Source organism: Lacerta agilis, chromosome 1 (genome assembly GCF_009819535.1).
Source record: "Lacerta agilis isolate rLacAgi1 chromosome 1, rLacAgi1.pri, whole genome shotgun sequence".
Taxonomy (NCBI): domain Eukaryota; kingdom Metazoa; phylum Chordata; class Lepidosauria; order Squamata; family Lacertidae; genus Lacerta; species Lacerta agilis.
This window is the reverse complement of record NC_046312.1, coordinates 131,406,255-131,428,355: the sequence shown is the minus strand read 5'-3', so window position 1 is coordinate 131,428,355 and position 22,101 is coordinate 131,406,255. Positions and strand designations below refer to the sequence as shown.

Genomic DNA, 22,101 nt, shown 5'->3' with positions numbered 1-22,101 from the left:
GACATGTAGCTATAACTCTCTGGGGAATGTTGAGATTTCCAAAACTCGCCTGGATAAGCCCTGCTTTTGGACAAAATTGAGCCGGCTCCTTCTCCCTTCCCTTTATAGTTATGGCTATTTGCAGGCCTATCCCAAATACGGCAGCCAGATAGCAGCACAGGCAGCCAGTTTTTATGCCCTGCGAGTGGACCAGACCAAATACTAGCCTCACCAGGTCCCCACTCTTCTGGGCTCTGAGCAGCCCTTTTAAAATTTAGAATTATTGGTGAGCAATCCCAACAGCCCCTGTGGGTAGCTGAGTCCAGTACTGATGTCAACTGCCACCACTGTCAGAATTAGGGTAAGCATTCTCCAGCTCTTCATTATATAAAATACACAAATAAAACAAACCAAAGACCAGAAACTAATTGGTTGCCGCTGCAGTCCTGCTAGAATTGCGGTTACATGTTTGGACTGTCTTGCTCCAGTTAGCAACCTGACCACTGAATTCTGCACCATCTGCTGTTTCTGATCTGTCTTCAAAGGCTGCCCCTTGCATATAGCATTGCAGTAATCCAACCAAGAGACTGCCAGAGTGAGTAGTGTAGTTGTTCATTGGAACGGGATCCTTCAGACGATCCGCGCCCATGGGGCTTGGGTGATCCACCTGTGGGGTGGAGCAATCTGCCCGTGGGGCCGAGGCAAGCCTCTGCTACGCTTGGAGCCTCTCCGCTGCCTCCCCCTCAGCTGTAGGGCAGCTGAGGGGGAGGCAGTAAACAGATGCAAGTCCCACGCTGCTGTTTCAGTCTGCATGGAACCTGCAGGCACCTAAGCCACCACATCACTCCTAAAATGCCTGAGCCTTAATAATTACACTTTTTGCAACCATAATACCAGTAACTGCCACCTATACCATACGAACAACCTTCTATGTCCGATAAAGCACACCAAGAGTCACTCCTCCCCCTCAGCTGCCCTACAGCTGGGGGGGGGGGAGGCAGCAGGTGGACCTTTTGGGTAGTGGAGCCTGAGCCCGCCCAGTGCGCTGCCTGGGATTTGTCACCCCTCTCAGTGGTGGTACCCGGGGCATAGTGCCCCTACCGCACCCCCTTTGCTACGTCCCTGCTGAGAAGCATTTGTTCTAGAATCCAGAAGAGCTGAATGTTGATTTAAAAAGCTGATAATTCCTCATATGTTTTATAACAGATGAAAAGAAAAAGAGAAGAAAATAATAAAAAGGAGCCTCAACATGCCACAATCCAGATGTCTCCTTCAAGATTCCCCCACCTGCAGCACATGTACGTTTTCCTGCTTTTGAAACAAAATAAAAAAATCCTTCCAGTAGCACCTTAGAAAGCAACTCAGTTTGTTATTGGGAAGATCTTTCGTGCAATTCAATAGTCCTGAGATGGTATGTTTGATGTTGTTGGGGCCAGTAATGGTGTTGTGGTGTTGTTGGGTCCAGTAATGGTGTTGGAATCAATGGATATGGGACAATTATTTATAAGAGGAATAAAAGTGATTTATTCAAATCAAAAGGTGAAATGAATAGTAAATAATGTGCTAACAGAAAATATTGAAATTACGAAAGGTACAAGACAAGGGTGTCCTCTGTCACCATTATTATTCATAACAGTACTGGAAGTCCTCCTAAAGCATATAAGGAAGGGAGAAGAAATAAAAGGGAATTCAGTCAGTCAGAAGGAGTATAAAGTAAAAGCCTTTGCGGATGACTTGGTCCTAACAATGGAAGAACCACTAACTAGTGCTAGAGAAGCACTAGAAAAAATAGAACAGTTTGGACAAGTAGCAGGTTTTAAATTAAATAAAAAGAAAACTAAAATGTTAGTTAAAAATATGAATCATGATTTGGTGGATATGTTGCAACAACAGACTGGTATAGAAGTAGTAAAGAAAGTTAAATACTTAGGAATTTGGTTAACTCCAAAGAATATAAATTTATTTCAAGATATACACTGGTGTGGAATGGAATTAAGAGAGATTTGGAAGTGTGGGGACGGATGAAACTATCCCTATGGGGCAGGCTTTCTGTTATTAAAATGAGCGTGCTATCAAAAATGTTATTTTTGTTTCAGTCAATTCTGATAATTGAAGGGGTAGGTATATTTAAAGATTGGCAAAAAGTAATTTCAAGATATATCTGGCAGGGGAAGAAACCAAGAATTAAATTTAAATTACTAACAGATATCAAAGATACAGGGGACTTTGCCCTGCCAGATTTGAAATTGTATTATGAAGAATCATGCCTCTGTTGGTTGAAGGAATGGATGTTATTGGAAAATACAGATCTTATAGATTTGGAAGGATTTGACAATAGATTTGGTTGGCACGCATATTTATGGTATGACAAAACAAAAGGTCATAAAGGATTTGGAAACCACATATTCTGAAAATCTCTATATGAAGTTTGGGATAGGTATAAAATCCTATTAGAACGAAAAACACCATGGTGGCTGTCACCTTTGGAGGCAATGAGTGTGGAAAAAATAAATAGGAGTAAAAATTGGGCCACCTATGTAAAGTTAGTGAGTGAGAAGAAAGGTAACAATTGGAGAATAAAACCTTATGAAGAGGTTAAAGGATATGTAAATGATTGGTTGCACTATCGCCAAATCAATGAAATATTCAAAGAAGATTTAAAGAAAAATGGATTTGGTGATACTAAATTGAAATTTGAAATGGAAATATTAAATAATAAAGTTAAAATATTATCAAAAATGTATAAATAGCTATTGGAATGTCATTTGAAAGATGAAGAGGTTAAGTCGGTGATGATACATTGGGCTAAGGATTTTGGCTATAATATACAGCTAGAAGACTGGGAAAAATTATGGAGAGAATGAATAATATATCAAGAGTTTGATATATAATCTTGATCTTTTGCAGATATGTGGTAGGAAACAGAATTGATGTAGAAGTACCGGTAAGTATTTGTTATCTTAACATGCAATTTTAAAACACCCAATTTTTTCTGCATTTGTGTAAATTGAGATCTCCTTGGCAGCAGCCCTAGCACATGGACTAAGTTCCAGCTCCAAGGATGTAGGTGTGTGGGGTGGTCATGTGGGGAGGCAACAGCTCAACTGGCATAGAATAGTTGCTGTTAAAGTTTATTTCTGCATCCCCTTTCCGTTACAGTGGTACCTCTGCTTACGTATCCCTTCCTTTGCATAAACTTCAGGATACGTAAGCAGCAAACAACGGAAGTATATTTCTGGGTTTAGCCCCGCACGCATGTGCAGAAGCGCTCTATCGCACTGTGCGCATGCGCAGAAGCGATCCTCCGGGGTGCGAAAACTTTGGGGTATGTCCGGAGCTCCGGAACAGATCCTGTTCACAACCAGAGGTAGCACCTTACTTTGTTTTCCTTTTCTCTTCTCTTTTTCTGGAAGCAGAACACTGAAAAAAAGAGGAGGCATGGGTCATCTTTTATTTAGCCGGATTTGTTCAGCCATCTGCATAAGTGTCTTGTTTTCCTTTGGAGAAAATGTCTCTACCAAGACCCCACCCCCCTTCCAAGCCAGGTATGTAAAATTCATATTTTGTTAACTTCCTTGGGTTGGAATAGCTGCACCTAGCCTTAACCCTGACATGCTGACTTTAATTGTGAATAATTCTCAAAAATATCAACTCCTACAGACACAGATTTCCCACCTCAGTGAGATGTAGGTGTAAATTGTATCTCATTCTTGCAGAACTGATGTTGGTCTGAAAAGATGGTACCCAGCCTTAGAAAGGCTGTCTCCTCCTATAGTTCTCATGGCATTTGACCAACATGTCACAGGGCAGGAGAGCAGAAGACCCCTCTGTCAATACTGCAGCCTAGCCTGTGGCTTCAGGGCAGCTTCCCACAATGAAACCCAGTCACCCTTCTCCAGGTGCCTTGTTTCCCTAATCTCCGTGCCACTTTGTGACACAACAGTAGGTTAATCACTCTGTTCAGTCTGAATTCAATCCATGTCTTCTCTACTGAATCTACATGAGACACTGAAACACAGGTGCTCCCTGGCACTATTTCACCTTGACCCACTTAGAGGCTAGTTCTTGGTCCTTGCTGAACTTTGCCCTTCCTTTCACTGAAGTCCCAAATGGTGTCTTGGTGTGGGAACAAGGAAAGGATCTATTCTGACACTGAAGGTTAAATGAAGCAGACAGGTAACAGTGCTCTTTCCTTTTCTTACTTTTCAGACACTCCTAAAGCAGCTCCACAAGCCCCTCCGAGACAAGTATTTTAGATCAAATTCAAATGTTAGAATCATAGAGTTGGAAGGGATCCTGAGGGTCATCTGGTCCACACACCCCTGCAATGCTATCCCATACAGGGATCAAACCTGCAACTTTATCAGCTTCGCTCTGACCAACTGAGCTTCCAGTTTATGCTCTTGGGACAGTTGCAACAGTATAACCCTCTAAGTGTCCTGATTTTCCAGGGACAGTCCCGGAATTACAAAAGCCATCCCGGCTTCTGACTTCCCCCTTTCTGACTTTTCTTCCTAAAGCCTTAGGATTAAATGCAAGTTACACATTTCCGGTGATTTAATAATTCTGAAGCTGTGATCTATTAAAGTTGAAATGTCTAGGTAAAAAAATAAGTCTGATGGGTTGATTCCATGATTCCAGTCGCATGGAAATCACTTGAGGCCATATTTCTTCTATTATAATTATAATAATTATAATTATAATATTATATTATATTATATTTTTCATATGCCGCCCATCCAACTGGGTTGCCCCAATGCCCTAGCCACTCTGGGCAGCTCCCATCAAAATATTAATAACATAACGAACCATCAAATAACCCTTTTGCTCTTTCTCTATAGGAAATGAGAAAGGAGACAAAACAGCCTCTGAAAGAAGCACCAGTTAAGGTACCATCTTGTATCAAGAAGATCTACATTGTGATCTACAGTGGAACCTCGGAAGCTGAATGTTGCACCTCCCAAACTCCGACAAACTAGAAATGAATGCTTCTATTTTCAAACGTGCCTCAAGGCATGTTTCTCTTTCTGAATGGGGCTTGCTGACTGCCCCATTGAGTCCCAGTTTTTGAACATTTCTTTTTTCCCCCTTCTTAATTTTATTCCCTTTTCTTTCCGACTTTAAAAGCAAACCTCCAGTGTTCACACAAATTTGGCTGCCTTGACCAAAGATTCAGCTGTTTCCAGCCTAAAAGTAGCTGTCCCTCTCCAGCAGAAATCCAAGGCTGTTCACGAAAAGGTAAGTCCTGCATATCATAGATAACACCGGGTTGTGGGGGGGAGCATACAATCTGGCATTTTCAGAAGGTAAAATTGAAATTCTTTAGTTTTCCAAAAGCAGTTTGCGTAGCTGGTGTGGTCTCCTCACTCTGACTCACCAAAACCTTCCCCAACCCTTAGTACCCCCTTTACAGACAATACGGACTCCATCTTCGGAATTTGAGGAGCAAAGATACGGTCCAACAGTACCTGCAGGCCCTCTTCCAGTTACCTAGACAATTCCTAATTCCATCTCCGAGTGGCATGGAACAGAGGTCTCTAGCAGAGATTTGCATCAGAAAAAACCAAGCCTCCGGGCTTAGGGCTGGTAAACAAGCAAACAGCATCTTGACTCTCAAATTCCCCGCTGAGAGCCGTTTTTGAACATTTCAGAAGTTGAACAGGCTTCCGGAATGCATTATCTGTAAGTTTGACAGCCGAGGTTCCAGTGTAAATGATGATGATGATGATGATGATATATTATTATTATTATTATTATTATTATTATTATTATTATTAATACCCCGCCCATCTGGCTGGGTTTCCCCAGCCACTCTAGGAGGCTTCCAACAGAACATTAAAATGCAGTAATCTATTAAACATTAAAAAGCCTCCCTAAACAGGGCTGCCTTCAGATGTCTTTTAAAAGTCGGGTAGTTGTTTTTCTCTTTGACATCTGGTGGGCAGGCGTTCCACAGGGCGGGTGCCACTACCGAGAAGGCCCTCTGCCTGGTTCCCTGTAACGTGGCTTCTCGTAGCGAGGGAACCACCAGAAGACCTCGGAGCTGGACCTCAGTGTCCGGGCAGAACGATGGGGGTGGAGACGCTCCTTCAGGTATACAGGACCGAGGCCGTTTAGGGCTTTAAAGGTCAGCACCAACACTTTGAATTGTGCTCGGAAAAGTACTGGGAGCCAATGTAGATCTTTCAAGACCAGTGTTATGTGGTCTCGGCGGCCGCTCCAAGTCACCAGTCTAGCTGCCGCATTTTGGATTAGTTGTAGTTTCTAATTCATTTTCCTTTTTCACCGTCAACAGGCTGTTTAATCTGCACCATTTTGTTTCCAACAGCCCCTCTGCTAGAAAAGGCAAAAAATAAAGTGGACCCCTTCTTCTGGGATCGACTAGCAAAACCAAAGCAGAGGTAAGAATAAACTGTCAGACTCTGCTAACCCAGAAGTAGTACCTCGGGTTAATAATTTTACTTCAGGATGAGAACAGAAATCGTGCAGTGATGCGGCGGGATGCCCCATTAGCTAAAGTGCTACCTTAGGTTAAGAACAGCTTCAGGTTAAGAACGGACCTCCGGAACAAATTAAATTCTCATGCTTGCCTTTCAGATTTCTTCCAAAGATTGAGAAAGAAAAGAAGAGCCACAAAGAACATGTAAAAATCGAACTCATCCCCTCCTTCCCCTCTGGTTATGTCCTTTCCTTCCTGCCCCCCCCTCCTCGGTAATTCCCCCCCCCCACTGCCAACCCCTACCTGTGTTTTTTTTCAGTTTGGCAAAGAATTGTTCTGCAATGCCCTTTAAATGTTTTGGTTTTAGATTTTGAAAAATGATTTAAAAATTTTTTGTGTTCAACATTTTACAGCAGATTTTCAATTGGTATTTGTTTTCTGTACTGTTTAAACCAGATCAAAATGTAAGTATGTGTAGAGATTATATGTATTTATTGCTACAATTTAGTTGACAAATTGATCTTACTGTAAAGCCATACGTTCTGTTAAATAAACGAAATATAATGAAATGCCCATGCTGTTCATATAATTACAGTTCATGTCTTTTAAAGATATATCTTTTAAATATCAAAATTGAGCATGTTAATTGTTACACTTTCACTGTTTTGATCTGTGTGAAGTTTTACATTTGTAAGCTTTAAACCAGTCTTTGTTTTCCGTAACTGCCGTGTGTGTGTGTGTGTGTGTGTGTGTGTGTGGTGACTGGAAACTAATTGTAAATTATAATTTTCTATGGCATAAAATTCCAACTGCCTTCTCAAACAAGCAATATAATGTATATGCCACATTGTCTGGTGGAAATGTTAAAGTACTTCCACTTTTAGATGCAAATCCATTTTTATTTCTTTTAATCAAAAGTTACTCATCTATTTTAACATCATTTGTTTTCCTTTCCAGTATTTAAAAGCCAAAAGGATACTCTAAACAATGGCCAGTGACTTATTTTAGAAAGTGTCCCAAGCTACATGCCTAATACTACATTGCATACAGAAATAAATACAAATGTATACTGGTAAAACAAACAAGCAAACAAACATTTGCCAGGTTCAGTTCCTTCTTTGCAGGATAGAGCACCTGCCATGTTATCTCTGCAGAGCTTTTACTGGTGCATCATATTGTTACGTTTCTCCAACCAGTCTTATCTGATCTCAGTCTCCTTCAGTTTCTTTACATTGTTCTCTCTCTATGTTCTGTCAGCAAATGTACCTTTAAAAAGCATGCAGCAAGCAATGATATACAGAAGCAGATATTCAGCATGATTAATTAATTCTAATAAGCACAAATAATTGCTATTTCCAATTGATGTTCTAAACTTCCCTGGGGAGATTCTACCTATTGCAAAAGGTGAGCAAGGAAATGGTGGAAACAAGACCCTCTCCGCACCTTCCTCCTCTTCTTCCTTTCAGGTCGGCCTTCCGCTAGGCTGGGCCAGGCTGCACCACTTCCCCCAATGCCTTTCAGGTTGCCTTGCCAGCAGTGGCAGAGTAAGGGGGTTGTGGTGGGGCGGTGCGCCCTGAGTGTCATCCCTGAGGGGGGGGTGACATTTGGCGCGCCATTCCCCTGCGCTCCCAGCTGGAGGAGGCAGGCAGTAAGGCAGGGGACGGGGAGGGAAAGAGGCAGGCAAGCGAACAACGGAGGGGGGCGGGAAGAGGAGAAGAAGGAAGTGGAATCGGTGGATGCGCCTTTTATTCTGCCTGGAAGACTAGCGCCTACAGCTGGACTATCAAATGGATTTAAAGCATCACTTTGGGGGCAGCACTGCAAATGCAGTATGTTGACGCAGGCCTACTGGATTTAATAATGCTCCTCAGTGAAGGCGTGCCTATATCTGATTGAAGCCTCCTCCAGTGTGGTGCAGTGGTTAAGAGTTGGCGTGTGCATCGTACCATCTTTTCTGTTGTGCTCTTTTTAAATTACAGGATGATAGTTCCTTAAGTTCCTGTAAATCACTTTGTAGATCCTGAAGATAGGTTAAGACGTCCGCATTCCCAATGGGTTCCTTTCCATTCCCATTCCGGGCCAATAAAACCACGCTTTTATTCTGTCTCTGGTTTTATTAATGCCTAGATAAGCAGCCATGGGTGACTCCAGTGCCAGCTGTAAAACTTGTAGTTGGTATTTCCGGGGCAAAACCAACTTTTTTTTATTTTCCATTTGGCTGCACCTTTTCTCCTTTTGGCTATTTTCATTTTCCACTTGGCTGCACCTTTTCTCCTTTTGGCTATTTTCATTTTCCACTTGGCTGCACCTTTTCTCCTTTTGGCTATTCTATGACGTCTCCCTTCTATTGCAGTAAATAGGCAGGGATTCTCTAAAGTCACTTCAGAGTCAGGACACTGCACCTCATCCCACAAGTCTCTCAGAGATTCATCTTCCCTCTGTTCCACTAAAACCTGGGTGCTAGATTCCTGTGCATTTGGTAGCGTAATCAGTACTTCCTCTCCCACAGGCTCTGTGGTTGGTGCATTAATGGCAGGATTTGAACCCACAAGGGCTTCTGGTTTCGCTCTTGTGATAGCATGTATTTGAGGTCTCCGTTTGGCTAGGTCGTTGCCTATCAGGACAGGAACCTCCAGATCATCCCAAATACCCACTGTCCACTTGCCATTAAAATCTTGATACTGAATATTCACTTCTGCTACCTGCACCTCAAACTCCGGTCCCCATATACCTTTTATGCTGTAAGATTGGTTTGGGAGATATTGTTCCTTAGGAATACAACTAGATCTCATCAGAGTAACTTCCGATTCAGAGTCCTGTAGTCCCACTAACTCTTGTCCATTTACTCTGACAGTCTCCAAAAATTCCTTATTAACCTCTTCCTCAGATCTCCAGACCTGCATAACTTTTGCAGAAGCCTCTGTTTGACTATATGTTGGCTCCTGGACTGGCGTCTGCGGAAGGTTTTTAATATCCGTTTGAAGTAACAGTTTTACTGGCTTCGCAACAGCAGCTGCAGTTTGTGCTTTGACCACTAGAGGGCATTTAGCTTTCACTCTTAGCCGTAACTCCTCCAGCCTCAGTCTTCCCAACTGCAATTCTTTCTCCATAGCGAATCTCTCTCGTTCTGCCTCAACCTTGGCTAATTGTATTCTTTCAGACTGCATTCTCTCCTCAGCAGCTATCTTATCCTTTTCCTTTTCTGCCTCAACTTTGGCTAATTCTAATTTAAGTTTCATTAACTCCAGTTCGGAACTCGGATCTTCCCTTGCCTCAGATCCTTCTGTTCTCTCATCTCCCTTTGCCTCTTTAGCTTTCCTCAAATGTGCCATTTTCCTGACTGGAAAATCTTATCAAAATCACACAAAACTTGGCGTGTGGGCTTTGTATTCGAATCGCGACGCTGCCACCAATAAATGTGAGGGATCCCACTCCCTCACCCTTTCGATTACTTCCCCAACCGTGACTCTCCCTAAGTTTCACTGTCCACTAGGATGAATCCTTCAGTGGTTATATGGGAGTGTCTATGGGGTACCTCAGTGCTTTACGTTCGAAACAACTCTTGCCACCTTTGGGATCTCCCGCCCTGGGTTCCCAAACTACTGCAGCTTGCCTTCCCTTTTTGGCAACTGCGTGGCACCTTTGGCTTCCCTGCCCAGTCCTCTGTATGCCAGGAAAATAAGCCACCCGTTCCCTCTATCACAGGAAACCCTTAGTGCTTTTCCCCTCAGCCACACCTCTTGAGGCACTGACGCACTGCCACAGTCAGCGAACGTTTAAACACTTTTAACTTTATTAAGGTAACGTGAAAACATGGATGTCTTGAGTTGTTACTGGTACAAATCTTCTCATATAATCCAGCTCAGTTATAATCTTTCCTGCATCCCGTTAGCATTGGTAATGACCTTTTCTCCCATTCCCCAAAGCCTAACCTCGCAGTTTCTCTTTCTAAACCTCCACACCCAACTGCCAAACCCCCAACTGCCTTTTCAGGTTGTTCCCCCTCCTTTTAGAATGCCCAGTAGCTCCGCCTCCCAGGGAACACCTACCTAACATGGGAGTGATAGGTTAACCCATGATGAACCAGGCCTTATTCCGCCACATTCGTCCCACCCCCAAAGTCATTGCATAGGCATAGTTATACACTTTAAACAATGACGAAGCAATGTATTGGAGCTTAATCAAAACCCACAACATAGTACTTCCCTTTTGTACACAACTTCTATGTTGCAACATAACTTAACAAATAATTTACTTTTTCCTGTATCTTATTTCCACCATAACAACTACTTTGGCACTTATACACATTTCTAATTTGGAATACCATTTGCTATCTTTCTATTTTTTTTTTTCACTCTAGCATTCAGTCCTTAAAACATCTTGATAATGCATCAGCTATGACATTATCCTTCCCTTTTACATGTTTAATGTCAAAGTTGTAATCTTGCAAAGGCATACTCCATCGAATTAATTTATTATTGGTGCCTTTTACTTGGTTTAACCACCTCAAAGGAGAGTGATCGGTACACAGGGTGAATTTTCTTCCCCACAAGTAAGGCTTTAGTTTTCCAATCGACCACACTATTGCTAAACACTCCCGCTCTAACCTGTGTTGTTTTTTTTTGTGTGTGACAGGTCTAGGCCATTCATTAATTGCTTTGACCTTGCTGTGGTCAGGCCTGATGACCCCACTTCCTAAAATGTGTCCCAAATACCATACTTGCCTCATGCCAATTTGACCATTAACCTTCAATATTACCTGGTTTCTGTCAAAATATGGTTTCAACATATTGACATGAAAAACTTTACATCGTCTCTCTTCAACATTTAACTCAACTAGATAGTTCACCGCTGATAGTTTTTTTATCACTCTAAAGGGTCCATCCCAGGAAACCTCGAGCTTCCGCTGTCGTCTGGGCCTCAACACCAGGACTTGGTCACCAGTTTGTAAATTCCGATCTCTGGCGTGTGCATCGTACCATCTTTTCTGTTGTGCTCTTTTTAAATTACAGGATGATAGTTCCTTAAGTTCCTGTAAATCACTTTGTAGATCCTGAAGATAGGTTAAGACGTCCGCATTCCCAATGGGTTCCTTTCCATTCCCATTCCGGGCCAATAAAACCACGCTTTTATTCTGTCTCTGGTTTTATTAATGCCTAGATAAGCAGCCATGGGTGACTCCAGTGCCAGCTGTAAAACTTGTAGTTGGTATTTCCGGGGCAAAACCAACTTTTTTTTTATTTTCCATTTGGCTGCACCTTTTCTCCTTTTGGCTATTTTCATTTTCCACTTGGCTGCACCTTTTCTCCTTTTGGCTATTTTCATTTTCCACTTGGCTGCACCTTTTCTCCTTTTGGCTATTCTATGACGTCTCCCTTCTATTGCAGTAAATAGGCAGGGATTCTCTAAAGTCACTTCAGAGTCAGGACACTGCACCTCATCCCACAAGTCTCTCAGAGATTCATCTTCCCTCTGTTCCACTAAAACCTGGGTGCTAGATTCCTGTGCATTTGGTAGCGTAATCAGTACTTCCTCTCCCACAGGCTCTGTGGTTGGTGCATTAATGGCAGGATTTGAACCCACAAGGGCTTCTGGTTTCGCTCTTGTGATAGCATGTATTTGAGGTCTCCGTTTGGCTAGGTCGTTGCCTATCAGGACAGGAACCTCCAGATCATCCCAAATACCCACTGTCCACTTGCCATTAAAATCTTGATACTGAATATTCACTTCTGCTACCTGCACCTCAAACTCCGGTCCCCATATACCTTTTATGCTGTAAGATTGGTTTGGGAGATATTGTTCCTTAGGAATACAACTAGATCTCATCAGAGTAACTTCCGATTCAGAGTCCTGTAGTCCCACTAACTCTTGTCCATTTACTCTGACAGTCTCCAAAAATTCCTTATTAACCTCTTCCTCAGATCTCCAGACCTGCATAACTTTTGCAGAAGCCTCTGTTTGACTATATGTTGGCTCCTGGACTGGCGTCTGCGGAAGGTTTTTAATATCCGTTTGAAGTAACAGTTTTACTGGCTTCGCAACAGCAGCTGCAGTTTGTGCTTTGACCACTAGAGGGCATTTAGCTTTCACTCTTAGCCGTAACTCCTCCAGCCTCAGTCTTCCCAACTGCAATTCTTTCTCCATAGCGAATCTCTCTCGTTCTGCCTCAACCTTGGCTAATTGTATTCTTTCAGACTGCATTCTCTCCTCAGCAGCTATCTTATCCTTTTCCTTTTCTGCCTCAACTTTGGCTAATTCTAATTTAAGTTTCATTAACTCCAGTTCGGAACTCGGATCTTCCCTTGCCTCAGATCCTTCTGTTCTCTCATCTCCCTTTGCCTCTTTAGCTTTCCTCAAATGTGCCATTTTCCTGACTGGAAAATCTTATCAAAATCACACAAAACTTGGCGTGTGGGCTTTGTATTCGAATCGCGACGCTGCCACCAATAAATGTGAGGGATCCCACTCCCTCACCCTTTCGATTACTTCCCCAACCGTGACTCTCCCTAAGTTTCACTGTCCACTAGGATGAATCCTTCAGTGGTTATATGGGAGTGTCTATGGGGTACCTCAGTGCTTTACGTTCGAAACAACTCTTGCCACCTTTGGGATCTCCCGCCCTGGGTTCCCAAACTACTGCAGCTTGCCTTCCCTTTTTGGCAACTGCGTGGCACCTTTGGCTTCCCTGCCCAGTCCTCTGTATGCCAGGAAAATAAGCCACCCGTTCCCTCTATCACAGGAAACCCTTAGTGCTTTTCCCCTCAGCCACACCTCTTGAGGCACTGACGCACTGCCACAGTCAGCGAACGTTTAAACACTTTTAACTTTATTAAGGTAACGTGAAAACATGGATGTCTTGAGTTGTTACTGGTACAAATCTTCTCATATAATCCAGCTCAGTTATAATCTTTCCTGCATCCCGTTAGCATTGGTAATGACCTTTTCTCCCATTCCCCAAAGCCTAACCTCGCAGTTTCTCTTTCTAAACCTCCACACCCAACTGCCAAACCCCCAACTGCCTTTTCAGGTTGTTCCCCCTCCTTTTAGAATGCCCAGTAGCTCCGCCTCCCAGGGAACACCTACCTAACATGGGAGTGATAGGTTAACCCATGATGAACCAGGCCTTATTCCGCCACAACGCAGGCCTACTGGATTTAATAATGCTCCTCAGTGAAGGCGTGCCTATATCTGATTGAAGCCTCCTCCAGTGTGGTGCAGTGGTTAAGAGTGGTGGACTTGTAATTTGTGGAGCCGGGTTCACGTCTCCGCTCCTCCACAGCTGCTGGGTGACCTTGGGCTAGTCTCACTTCTTTGAAGCCTCTCAGCCTCACTCACCTCACGGAGTGTTTGTTGTGGGGGGAGGAAGGGAAAGGACATTGTTAGCGGCTTTGAGACTTCTTCGGGTAGTGATGAAGTGGGATACCAAATCCAAACTCCTCCTCCTCCTTCACATTTATATTTTCTATATTCAAGGCAGATTAATTCCCTAAGCACAAAGGACATGTACAGAAAATTGGAATTTCATACTCCCTTGTAAGAAATTATGGCTATACATAACCATGGCTGGCTGCACCATTGTAACATGATCTCTCTCTCTCTCTCTCTCTCTCTCTCTCTCTCTCTCTCTCTCTCTCTCTCACTCACACACACACACACACACACACACCCCTCCCAAGAACACAGTTTATCGGGCAATTCTAGACTTGTCTGCTCAAAATTCTAGACTTGTCTGCCCATTGTGTTCGGGACCTGGAAGGAGAGAAGCAAAAGGTCCCTCAACTCAGAACCCAAACCCTGCAACGCGCAGGAGGAGAGGTGGGGTGTGAGAGAAGCAATGGGGGCAACTGGCGCTTTAAAAGGGAATAAAATGGTTGTTGCCTTTCTCTCTATCTGAGCTGGCTCCCTGCCTGTTACATTATGTGCGGGGAAACCATGTAGGGTTCCTCTCTGTGTAAAGTCTTCATGCTGTGCCTGCACACACCTGCCTACACTCAGGTATTCCAGTGTGGTGTAGTGGTTAAGAGTGGTAGACTCGTAATCTGGGGAACTGGGTTCGATTCCCCAGAGGCGTAGCAAGGGGGGGGCGTAGGGGGCAGGCTGCACCAGGTTTCATAATGGAGGGGGTGACAAATTATCAAGGAACAATTACTGCCCTACTAGGGCGGTTCATATAAAACTTTTTTTTAATGCCCGCTCCAAAGGTCTTATATTTCTATACTAGGGATTATATAGCTATATATGAAATTTCATGCGGAGATTCCATTGTGGAACCTCGTGGACCACACCATTGACCAATGCTCAGTCTTTAAATACTTGGGCATTACTTTCCACCACAGATCATCTTGTTCAGCCCATTTAAACACGACCATTCTGGCCGCTCACCGAACTGTAGCTGCTTTGGTGAAATTCTTCGCAAAAGGTGGGCAGCTGGTAGCGCCAATCAGAATGATCTACCTCAGTGAAATACCCCCAATGTTGTTATACGGGGAAGAAATCTGGGGGTGAAACCAGAATATTCTCCAACGACGAGTCTCTGCCAAACCTTCTGGCAAGAAAGATCCTGGGCCTCCCCAATGGGACAATGGTGGCCCAACTGGGTCTACCATCCATCGTAGCAAGAGCCCACATCAGGATAATTACCTACTACAAATCGCTTGCAGAAACTCCAAACTCTCTATTAGCTAAACAAGCCCTCTTAGCCTTTATCAGCTTGAAATGCTGCTGTCCTCCAGCAGGTCTGCCTTTTCTCTGCTTTATTTCCACATCATCTCTCTGTCTCCATACCTTTGTAGCAATCTGTACTAATTCAGCAACCCCAATTAGTAAGTGCTTAAACAGACAAAGAACTGAACTCGCTATGCCCCTGTTTGTCCCATGAGGATAGGGTGGCGAAGTCTGGAAGATGGCAGGCGCGATCGGCCGGCACCCCTTCCGTGCGGTGCGGCAACCTTTAAGGCTGCAGTGCGTGAACAGCAGCACAGACGCTGTGCTGCTGTTCGCGCGTTGCAGCCTTTTAAAAGTTGCCGCGCCGATGGTGTTGATCGCGGGGGTGGGGCCTGCCCCCAGAGTGTCACCCTTCCCAGGGCGGTACCCGGGGCGGTCCGCCCCCCCCGCCCCACTTGCTCCGCCCCTGGGGACAAAGACAAAATTTGCGACTGGATTCCTGCCAGGAATGCAGCCCTCGATCTAGAACTATCCAACGCGGCCAGACTCTCCACTTGGTTCCCTCGTGTGAAGGCAGTTAGATCTCTGCCCCACTATTTGAGTGACCTTATAAATCCTACGCTAAGAAGGGCTTTCACACTAGTTCGATTCCATGCCATCCCCACAGCTTTCTTACAGGGTGTATTTTCCAATACTCCTCTGGTCCTTCGGCTCTGCCCATGCAGCAAGGGAAAGATAGAGGACTTCATTCATTTTTTCTTTTACTGCCCACTATATGTCTCAGTAAGATCCATCGTCCGGGACGACGACCGCATGAAATACTTATTGGTGGATTCCAACCCCCTGATCTCATGTGGCGTGGCCATCTACATATTACAGGCCCTGAAACTCAGGGCCACCTTCTTGGCTAACTTGCCTCAGCCCTAGTCCTATGTAACTTCTTGACATAGACACAGTCGACATGCCCTGTTATAGCTCCTTATTATGTCTGTATTATTCAGCATGATTTTACACTTAATGTTTTAACTGTATCTGTAGTATTCTATGTATAATTGCGACAGGTCTCTCACTATGTGCTATGGCCATATGGCTAATACAATAAATAAATTGATAGATAGGAACAAAATAAAACTAGAGGAAGAAAAGAGTGCAACTTTTTTTTTAACAGAAGTAGGCCAAAGTCAAAGAAAATGGAAGAGTAAGTGTTTCATTTGTGTCTTATTTTGTTTCAATATAAAAAAAATCATATGAATTCATGAGGATCCATGCCTCGGATCCATGCTTTTGTGGTGCTGCAGCACTAAAGTGTGTTGGATCCACGTTTTTTATAGTCCAGTCTGTAGGCCTGGCTTCCAGGTGTGATTTGACACTGGATTTGTCGGAGTTATTTTTTAAAAAATGGAGGACACGGGTTATACCCTTTTCCCTCCTGCTGTAGCTTCGGAAGAGAGAGCGAGAACGACAACTCCCCCTCCCCCCCATTGTCAAAGGGAGACCAGCAGCTGATTTCAATCGGTCCAACGTGTCCAGCCTGTGACTGGGAAGGAGCGCCAAGTGGTTAGAGCAAGCGGTCTGCCCCGAGGAAGGGCAGGGCCCCTCATGTGGCTTTCCTGCCATTTCTTCTGCAAGACGAGGGGGACACGGCTGTCCCGCTACATTCGTGACGCCGCGTTCTTGAGTCCCCCGTTGCTGTCCCCCGTTAGGATGCTCTTCCTTTATCTGTAAGCCGCCTTGAGTCAAGGGCGGAAAGAGAAGCGTAAAGCGATAAGGAACAATTTCCCATGGGCAGCTAAGGCTTTCAATCAGCGGGGGGGGCGGGGGCGGGGCGCTCTCCAGAACCGGGCAAAGATGCTCCGCTCTGCCTCTCCATCCCAAAACGCTTTGGAGGAACTACTGGAGCAAAAAGGGTTAACAGCTTCTTCCACGAACAGCATCAGCGCTTTAAAGGGGACGCATTTAATTCTCGCGCTCGCAAGGCTGAGCATCCGATCCAGCCAATCAGCAAGCGGCTTCCTGCCTGGCCTGACTCCACCCAAGAGACGACGGGGCGGGGGGGGGAGACCCGAGAAACCTTTTTAACCCCAGCACCACCACGGCCCTTTGAAAATAGACGAAGGAGGAAGCCAGGGGAAAGTCCCCCCCCTCCTTTTACTCATTTCTCGAACCTCCCTCTGGTCTCTTCTGCAGGATCGAGCGCCCTTTGTCTCATCGCCTCCCCCCCCCCCGCCTGAGATCGATTCGCCCACCCCCTCCCCTTAGACATTACTACAGTCCAACGTGTGGGCGGGGTTTGAGTGTCTACGTCACCCGCAGACCAATCGGAAACGGCGGGGGGGGGGGCGAGGCAGCTTTTTTGGAAGAGATGGGGGAGGCAGGCAGGCAGGGAGAGGACCCCCCCCCCCCAGGGTTGGCCGATGTTGTTTCCCGGGAAAAGTAGGGAATGAATCTCCCAACAATAACTGGGTGGTGTGTGTGTGGGGGGGGGGTTCTGGGGGGGGAGGGGAGGAGAAGCAGGATTTTACTCATCGTTTTTGACAAATCGAGGCTGCAGTTCTAACCCCACTTCCCCACTGGATACAATACGGCTTACTTCTGAGTAGGCACTGTTCGCATTGCACTACAGGGGGGGAAATTGCTATCATGCGGGTTGAAGGACACCCGATGTTTAAGAAACAAAACAAAAAGCCCAAGGGATCTGTTTACATTGATCCCTGCAATCATGACATCCTCCTGTTCCTGATGGAGGAAGAGCGGGTGGGGGTGGGGGGTTCTTCTCCCGTTTCTCGCCCCAGGAGCATGTGGTGAGCGGGGCTTTGCTAGGGAAAGGGGTGCTGGGCAGCCCCTGATCTTGGCGTGGAAAGTTAAATCCGCTGGAAGTGGGCAGGGGGCAAGGCTGCTTAGTTTAGAGATCACGATTTGAAGGGACGCTTTGCGGTTTGACAGCCAGCGGCAAGGGAGGCGCTGCTCTCGCTCGCTCTCTCTCGAGCCAGCCAGCCAGCCAAGCCCAGCACCGGGAGGAGGGATGACCCTGGCGCTGCAGAATGGAACAGGGTCCTAGCGCCTCCGGATGGGTGCTGGAAGCGTGAAGGCACCCAGCCTCCGCTACGCCCCGCTCTCCCCTCCCCGGACTCTCCTCATGGTGCCCTTCACAGCTTGGTGCTCCGGTTCACCGTGCCACTACGCCAAAGGGTAAAGCCGCCCCTGACTGTGTGTCAGACACTCTCCTTTGCTAGTTCCAAACAAAGAACTGATGAGTTTAGAAATATATTATACAATGCAGCCCCCTTGGGGTGGTCCCAACATCATATCCGTCAACTGCACTGGAAAAACTGGGACATCCCATTTTGTCCCAAACTGGCAGCCAATTTGGGTGCCTTGCTTTTGCGTGATTTCGGGCTGAGATTTTGCCATGGAAAAGTGCTTTTATTTGCTGACTCTTTGGTCTCATTAATTTTATCTTCCATTCCACTTCTTGATTTACCATCATGGAGAACTGAGTTTGCAACATCTTAATATTTAATATTTTGTTTAATTTCTTCATCTTTACTGTGTTAACACGGAGTTATTCTAAAGTAATGTGTAAAACGTGCAGCAAATAAATGCCATATATTGTTTTATGTTTTCAACATTCACATTTTAAAAAAGAAGTTGCAAACTAATGTAAATGCATATGATATAGAGAAAACAATTTGATGGAATCTAATAACAATTAGACGCGAACAATACATGACTATTTTAATCCAAAGCAAAATAATATGAACACAGTGTATATTCGCCAAAGACTTCCCGGTGGGCGGCTTGTGTCACAAACAAGCAGTTCAGATTAGAGTTTTGTATGTGTGCATTTGGCATGTTTGCCTCCACGCATTCCCATTTCTTTCATTTACGGATATTCATTTTTATTCCACTGCTTTTCATTTCCCCAGCCAGCAGGCAGCCCTTCATGGGCTGCATTTTCCTGTCGCTCCCTCGAATGGCTGCCCTCGCCCTGCTGTTTTCCCCTGCCCGCCTGCCTCGTCTGCGCCTGCGCTACGAAATTCGGAGCCACCATTTTGGATCGTGGAAAGTGGAGGGGCGTGGCCCGGAGGCTCACTGCCGATTGGAGCAGCTGAGGCAATGGTCCCGCCCTAATTGGGCCAGGCGACGGAGGAGAGCCCCGCCCTTTCCGGGATGGCCTGCGCCCGGGGGCGCCCGGGCGTGGGCGTCGGAGTGGTGGTCGTCAGTTCTGCCCACCCAGGATGCGTCCTCCTCGGCCAGAGGAAAAGCGCCGTCGGCGCCGGCATGTTCCAGCTCCCCGGAGGACACCTCGAGTTCGGGTAGGCCTGCGCGGGGCGATGACGCCATTCTCCGTCGTCGTCAGGCGACCTCCACGGCGTGGCTGGATGGCAGGAGGCTTGGCACAAAAAAAGCTCTCTGGGGATCTGCTCCCCGATTTCAGTCCGTCCTAAAAAGAAAGCTAAATCAGTCGTGCAAACTTCGCCTTCTGGTGCAATCCAGACCTTATGGCTGGTAGTGATTTCTGTGGGAACAATGTGTTATGTTTATATTTTCCTGACTTGGACCAATCACCTCATCTACCTACCGCATAAGGCTGCCGTGAAGTTATACTGTATAAATGGCTGCCTCATAGGCATCACATTTCGGTTCCTTTAACCAGACTCATGCATCTTAGTACTGCACCACGAAGGGTCATGCTTTCTGCTACCCCACTTTCAAATTAGTGCAGCTCTAATTTGCCCCACTTGTGTTCATTTGCGCTAACTCCTAGGTGTGTGCAGGGGATTGCTTCCAAAGAGGAGTTATCTCTACTATTTTATTTTGCTTGGTTTTAAAAGAGCATTAGACAGTTTCATGGAGGATGAGGCTACCAAGAGCTGCTAGCCATGATGGCTATGCTCTGCCTCCATGGTCACAGGCAGTTTGCTGCTGAATATTAGTTGCTGAAAATTACAGGGAAGAGGAGTCCTATTGCGCTCAGGTCCTGCTTGCAGACTTTCAGTAGGTATCCGGTTGGTCACTGAGAAAAGGATGAGTCACATGTAGCAGGCTCTTCTTATGGTATATTTATATTTAATCATCTGACTGGACTGGATGACTTCTCCCCCCTGCAAACCCAAAAGAATTTGTCAAGGTCAGCTAACTGGCTGGCTTGAGTGCAGGGGAAACACCCCCCCCCCATTTTAAATGACCTAATGGATTCATGTTTTTCAAATCTTCCATTCTTTCAGAGCCTCCTCTTCACACCTATATTGTCCCTTAAATGGGTGGGCGGGTGGGGGGGGCGAAGCCATTCAGTTATCATCTTTCATGTGGCTTCATGGCTAAGAAGCTGGGCTCTTACTGATGCTTCAAGCAAATAAAACTGATTATTGCCTTCTCAGTAGAACTACTATTTCTTTTTTCTTCTTGCTGTTTAGTGAAAGCTTGGCAGAATGTGCAGAAAGAGAGGTTTTGGAAGAGACAGCCTTGCACCTAACAAATGTTCGCTTTGCATCTACTGTAAATGCTGTTAGTCTGAACGATAATTACCACTATGTAACAATCTTAATGAAAGGAGAGGTGGATATGAATTATGAATGTGAACCAAGGAATCTGGAACCTGATAAAAATGAAAGTAGGATATTATATTTTTTACTCTTCAGTGAGCATTAGGTAGTATCTGTAACCACATTCTCTGCATAGTATTATAGCATTTTTCTTTTCTTGTATAATGTATGAAAATGCTGTCACATACACTGATTTTTATAATGTTTTTGGTGAGATTTAGGCTGCAACCTTATAAAGTATTACCTTGGGAGTAGGCTAGGGTTGCCATATCTTGAGCAAAAAAGAGGACAGCCTGAGCTGCTGCCAGCCCAAGCTGGGGAAAGGGGGCGCAGATGCGCATGGCCGCTGCCGCACCGGCGTGCCTCTTTCCCTAGCTTGGGTTGTTAGTGGCCGGGCATGCAGACCACCTGTGCCCGTGCGCCTCTTTCCCTGGTTCAGGCTGGCAGCGGCCGTGGCATTCAGAGCAGCGGTTGCACAAGAAAAATAATAATACATAAATAACTCCTAAACCCAGGCATTTCCTTTAAAATGTAAAAAATCTCCCCGGATGGGCATATTTGCCCCCCAAAGAGGACACGTCTGGGATTACCCAAACGTATGGCAACCCTAGATTAGGCTCTGTTAATTGTTTCCAAGATGGGATGGCATTTTGATGGGGACCACATTGTGTGGATGCTGCAAAATACTTTGCATGCATGAGTGGCACCAAGTACACAATAAACTGGGTGGGAGCACTCAAATTCAAATGCATCCTGACCCCAGGGATGAAAATATTGCGGTGTTACCTGAGCGAGGTCATAGTTCTGACTTCTGAACTTGCAGTATCTATAATCATTTCTCTTTTTCTTTGTTTACAGGTTGGGAATGGGTAAAATGGGAAGAGTTTCCTTCAGCAGATCAACTGTTCTGGCCTTTATGCTGCTTAAAAGAACAAGGTTACAATCCTTTCACAGAAGAATTTAATCACCTTGTGGGATACACTGGAAATCATTATGTGAAAAAAGAGTGCTAAATTTACTACATAGGAAATATGTGTTTTTACAGAGACATTTATTTGTAAAATGAAGAATTCTGTATCACCTGGGAGGGGGTAGTTTTATCTAAGCATGAAGTCAGCTACTTCCACCAAACGTAGCAAAAATCCTTGACACTAAACATGCCACAAAAATGCAGCCTTTTTGCAATCAGTATTGGTCTTTGTTGCCTCTACTCTTCAATCTATAATGGCAAGTAAGATTTTGATGTAATAGATATTATAAAGCAAGTGTGCAAGAGGGTGCTGTAGAGCAGCTTTCCTGAAAGCCAGATGAGCGCTGCAACCCCATAGTCACCTTTGACTGGACTTAACCTTCCAGGGGTCCTTTACCTTTACCTTATTAAATACAAGGTTGTTCCTTCCATACTCTGTGTGATAACACGCTGACTGCTTTTTGAATGTTGTTTTTGATAAACAAGTATTACGTTGTATGTTT

General features: G+C 45.1%; 1 protein-coding gene and 1 long non-coding RNA gene across 3 annotated transcripts; both read left to right on the top strand.

The window, feature by feature from the left end:
- Positions 1-4,880: 4,880 nt before the first annotated feature.
- LOC117061411 lies at positions 4,881-6,354 on the top strand. Its single transcript, XR_004428089.1, has 3 exons — positions 4,881-5,217; positions 5,379-5,661; positions 6,308-6,354. It is a non-coding gene; the product is annotated as an uncharacterized LOC117061411 (long non-coding RNA).
- Positions 6,355-19,223: 12,869 nt separating this feature from the next.
- On the top strand, positions 19,224-22,101 carry NUDT15 (nudix hydrolase 15). 2 transcript variants are annotated; one of them, XM_033171579.1, is made up of 3 exons: positions 19,224-19,398; positions 20,500-20,692; positions 21,487-21,612. In XM_033171579.1, exons 1-3 carry the CDS (start codon positions 19,253-19,255, stop codon positions 21,499-21,501), a joined length of 354 nt encoding a protein of 117 aa, XP_033027470.1. In that variant the 5' UTR covers positions 19,224-19,252; the 3' UTR covers positions 21,502-21,612. The 2 variants fall into 2 exon arrangements, with proteins under 2 accessions (XP_033027470.1, XP_033027460.1); XM_033171569.1 differs by having other exon boundaries at positions 19,229-19,398; positions 20,500-20,696; positions 21,487-22,101.

Coding starts and splice junctions, on each gene's coding strand:
- NUDT15 (XM_033171569.1), top strand. CDS start 19,253: ATGGCCTGCGCCCGGGGGCGCCCGGGCGTGGGCGTCGGAGTGGTGGTC. Junction 19,399..20,499: donor GGAGGACACCTCGAGTTCGG/GTAGGCCTGCGC, acceptor CTTGCTGTTTAG/TGAAAGCTTGGCAGAATGTG. Junction 20,697..21,486: donor GGAACCTGATAAAAATGAAA/GTAGGATATTAT, acceptor CTTTGTTTACAG/GTTGGGAATGGGTAAAATGG.